The sequence below is a fragment of the Etheostoma spectabile genome, unplaced genomic scaffold (genome assembly GCF_008692095.1).
Source record: "Etheostoma spectabile isolate EspeVRDwgs_2016 unplaced genomic scaffold, UIUC_Espe_1.0 scaffold270, whole genome shotgun sequence".
Lineage (NCBI taxonomy): Eukaryota > Metazoa > Chordata > Actinopteri > Perciformes > Percidae > Etheostoma > Etheostoma spectabile.
In genome coordinates, this window is record NW_022605574.1 from 669,209 (window position 1) to 673,180 (window position 3,972).

Here is a 3,972-nt window from a genome sequence, read left to right on the forward strand (position 1 = left end):
CAGGTCGGGGCTGATCAGTAGGAGCCGTAGCGATCCTGAGAAAACATGGTGGTTGTTTTTTTTAACCCTCGTGTTGTCTTCCAGTCAAAATTCAAAATCAACACAGTTTTTCTTACGTTTTTTGCCCTTTTTTCAACACCTCTGACGCTTTTCCCCCCAATATTTGTCACTTTTTTTGACGTTTAACGCTACGTAACAATACCTTGTTAACTTTAGTTTCAGTTATTTTTGGAATTTATGGTCAATAAACCTCATTTATAGGAAATGATACCTAATGTTTGAGTTAGAAAAGCAGAAATTAGGCATTATTTAGACTAAAATTAAAGGAATGGATGTTGATGGATAATCACAGACTGGAATATGTCAACTTTTACTCAACACTATTTCAACAACACTTCCATTGGTTTTCAAATGCTATAAAATTGAATAAGACGCCCCAAATTATGAAAGTAGAGATTTATACTTGCCAAAGAGCGTTGTGTGGAATCAATCATGTTATTTTGGGGAATTAAAAAGAACATTGATATAGGAAAACGGGTCAATTTGACCCGGGGACAACATGAGGGTTAAAGCCAGAATTTGAATCATTTTCCCGGTTTCTACAATGCCAAACAACCCGGCTCAACCCTCCTGTTGGAGGATGTTTAGTAATCAGATTATTCGAGTTCCTGGAGGAATGGTTTCAGCCCTAACTCGGTGGATGTCTCACCTGGATTGTATTCATGACCCCGTTGGCCAAGACCGCCATCTTGCCTGCCACGGTCTTCACTCCCTGTTTGAACTGTGCGATGTCCGGGCCGGAGGGGAGCACGCTGTCAAAGCCCGGCCCCCGCCCTGCAGGGTGAGACCAGAGGACAGTGTACATGTAGGGTCGGACATGTTTAAATGGATTCCATACATTAAGTTTGTTTTTTCTATTCAGCGTGTTGTTTGATTGCAACATGTAAAACTTTTATTAATACCTTTTCCTATATTGAAGGTCCCATATTGTAAAAAAAATTAGATCTTCATGTCTATTTTTTTCCAAGGTGCTTTATAAATACTGTGACAGTATCAAAAGACGCTCCATCTACAGAAAAAACGCACACAGCTCCGATTGAGAAACTGTGCCTTTAAACGAGCCGTCAGGACTTCCTGTACCGTTGTGATGTCACAACTCCATATTTGGTCGAGGGTGCCGCTACAGTGACGTTACAGGTATTCCCCGGCTGAAATAACGGTGCAGAGACTCAGGAAAGCACAGAAGCGAAAGACCCGGAAACGCTGACCAATCAGAGCAGACTGGGCTGTTTCGGGAGGGGAGCTTAAAGAGACAGGCGCTAAAACGGAGCGTTTCAGACAAAAGGTGAATACAGGTATATTCAGACAGACAGTATGAGAAAAGTAAGTTGTTTTTTGACATTAAAACATGTAAACATGATCCAGTAAAAGCCCAAAATACAAGTATGAACCTGGAAATGAGCCGGATATGGGACCTACTTAATCTGCAGCGAAAATAGTCCATAAAAAATGCATTTCCTCCTGTTTTAGTAACGTTGACTATAAGCTCAGTGACCAGTTCTGTAAGGAGATTACTGAGACTTTTACATTCATCGTGGTGTTCTCTCATCGTGGGGTTTTCTGACACTAAGACAATGAAAAGGAAAATGCCAGGAAATACACAGGCCAACGGGTCGTACCTTTTTGGTCACTGCCCTCCCCGAACAGGTCAGCTGAACTGATAGAGGAGCTTCCAGACATGGTCTCCAGTCTGGTCTTTGCATCATACTGAGAAGAGAAGAAGAAAGAAGAGTCAACACCGGGGGAATAACAATAAACAATAAGCACACAAAACTCTCTTGGAGAGTTATTGCTTTCAACACATAGTTGCCAGCAATTTGAAATGTGGATGTATGCTTAAAGCTAGGGCTGAGCAATTAAACCAAATTTAAATTGTTTGCATCTTCTTTCCAATATGAGTCATAATAGATAGATAGCCTTTATTATTAGACTCACGGTCCATAAAATACAACAACGACAACAAAAAAGATACAGCTACACAAGACAGACACCAATTGAATAAGACAGCTATACCAGTAATCCCATAAGGGGGACTGGTATTGCAATGAGTAATCATAGTGAATAATTGGGATTTTAATATTAACCAAAAAAACAAAACAAAACAAAAATGGATAAAATACAAAAACCAATACACAATACCAACGAATGGAAGTGGGTCTTAAGCAAGGAAGGTTTCAGCGGCCCGAGCTGTTCTTATATGAAAAGGAAAAATACTCCAGAGGTTTGGAGCTGCAGCTGAAAAGGCTCGGCCGCCTTTCATTTTTTATGTTCATTAATTTAAAAACATTTTTTTGGAAGACCTCAGTGCTTTGACAGGTGTGTGGACATAAAAGCACGGATAAATAAGAAGACGACAACCCATTTAAAATCTTACAATTGATCCTACAATGGACAGGAAGCCAGTGGAGCGAGGCTAAAACTGAAGTTACGTGCTCACGCTTCTTAGGCCCGGTTAAAAGCCGAGCCGCAGGGCGCCTGGGCAGCTCACCTGGGCAGCTCACCTGGTAGAGCAGGCACCCTCGACGCTGCAGGTTTGACTCTGCCCTGCAGCCCATTGCTGCATGTCATTCCCCCCCTCTCCCCTTCATGTCGTCAGCTGTGCTATATAAATAAAAGCCTAAAATGTCCCAAAAAATAAATAAATAAAGCTGAGCTGCTGCGTTCTGGACTACCTGTAACCGATGAAGGGATGACTGATCCAACCCAGCACATAAAGAGTCAAAAAGAAGTCTAAGCGAGATGTAATAATGCTTGTATAACTCTTTTGAAATCTTTACTTCGGCCAAAAGTCTCAGCTGGAAGAAACTGGCTTTGACAACAGAACTAATCTGTTTTTCATATTCAAAACCACTGGCAAAAATCCCACCCAGATTCTTGGTAAACAGAAGATCGTAGGAACCTGATTGAGAACCCTCTACCCAGACCAGCCCTGCTTGACGCTGTACTCGAGTTTAGGTTTTTTTTAAAACTGAAACAACGCGGAGGTTCCTCACCTCTGCACTGCTCTCCCGACCGAAGAACATGTCCGAAGAGATCGCCTTGGCATTTGCAAACTTCTCTCGGGCCTCACTCGACTCGGACACCGGGGCCGATACGTCGGCTTTTCTTCTGCTGGGAAGTCTGAAGTAAACACATAAAACACATCAGAGCTGCACCCCGTCCACTGGACACGACCGCTTTATTTGTTTTTTTACTACGTAACACAGAAGACAGAGTGAGCATGTGCGTAGATACCTTTCTCCAATTGGCTGAATACTAGAAATGGTGATCTCCTCTTTGGGGTCCTCTTTCTCCAGAGCCCAGGAGGTGGTAAAGGAGGCGGTTCCTGCCTCCGTGTCCCAACGGGATCCAAAACTGTCTCCCACTGTAAACGGGTTGTCCTTATATCTGAAACATCAAACACAATGGATTATCAACTAAGTCCCTGCTAGTCTGGGACACCCATTCATCTTTAGTTCTGCAGGTCAAAGCAGAGACGCAACTAACGCTCGTTTTCATTGTCCATTCTTTTCATGATTAATCGATTAGTTGTTTGGTCAGAAAAAGGTGAAAAATGTGGGTCATTGTTCCCCAAAAAGTTCAAAATGACGTCCTCAAATGTCTTGTTTTGTCCACAACTCAAAGATACAGTGAACCCTCGTTTATCACGGGGGTTACCTTCCAAAAAGAACCCGTGATAGGTGGAATCCGTTAAGTAGTAACCTTTATTTTTTTTACAGTTATTATACTATATCATGAAATACTCCATAATACATTGAAAACAAAAAACAAAACCTTTTTACAGGCCCAAGCATTTGTTTAACAAATAAAAGTGCTGTATAAACGTTTTTACAAATAACTACTGGACTGTAAAATAATAAATTTTAATCGTCAACACGAACTGAAGGCTTCAAATGTCAGAGATCAGCACCG

The 3,972-nt window shown here is 41.7% G+C and overlaps 1 protein-coding gene across 2 annotated transcripts in view; it reads right to left on the reverse strand.

Moving 5' to 3' along the window:
- LOC116685782 (ADP-ribosylation factor GTPase-activating protein 2) overlaps positions 1-3,972 on the reverse strand; it is an 18,133-nt gene continuing 14,161 nt past the window's right edge. For both annotated transcript variants that reach the window (XM_032510716.1, XM_032510715.1), the window contains 5 exons: positions 3,295-3,447; positions 3,054-3,180; positions 1,680-1,767; positions 710-834; positions 1-35 (listed from right to left, as the gene is read on the reverse strand). In XM_032510716.1, coding sequence (XP_032366607.1) covers positions 15-35; positions 710-834; positions 1,680-1,767; positions 3,054-3,180; positions 3,295-3,447 — 514 coding nt within the window. In that variant the 3' untranslated portion in view covers positions 1-14. The remainder of the gene's footprint in view (positions 36-709; positions 835-1,679; positions 1,768-3,053; positions 3,181-3,294; positions 3,448-3,972) is intronic.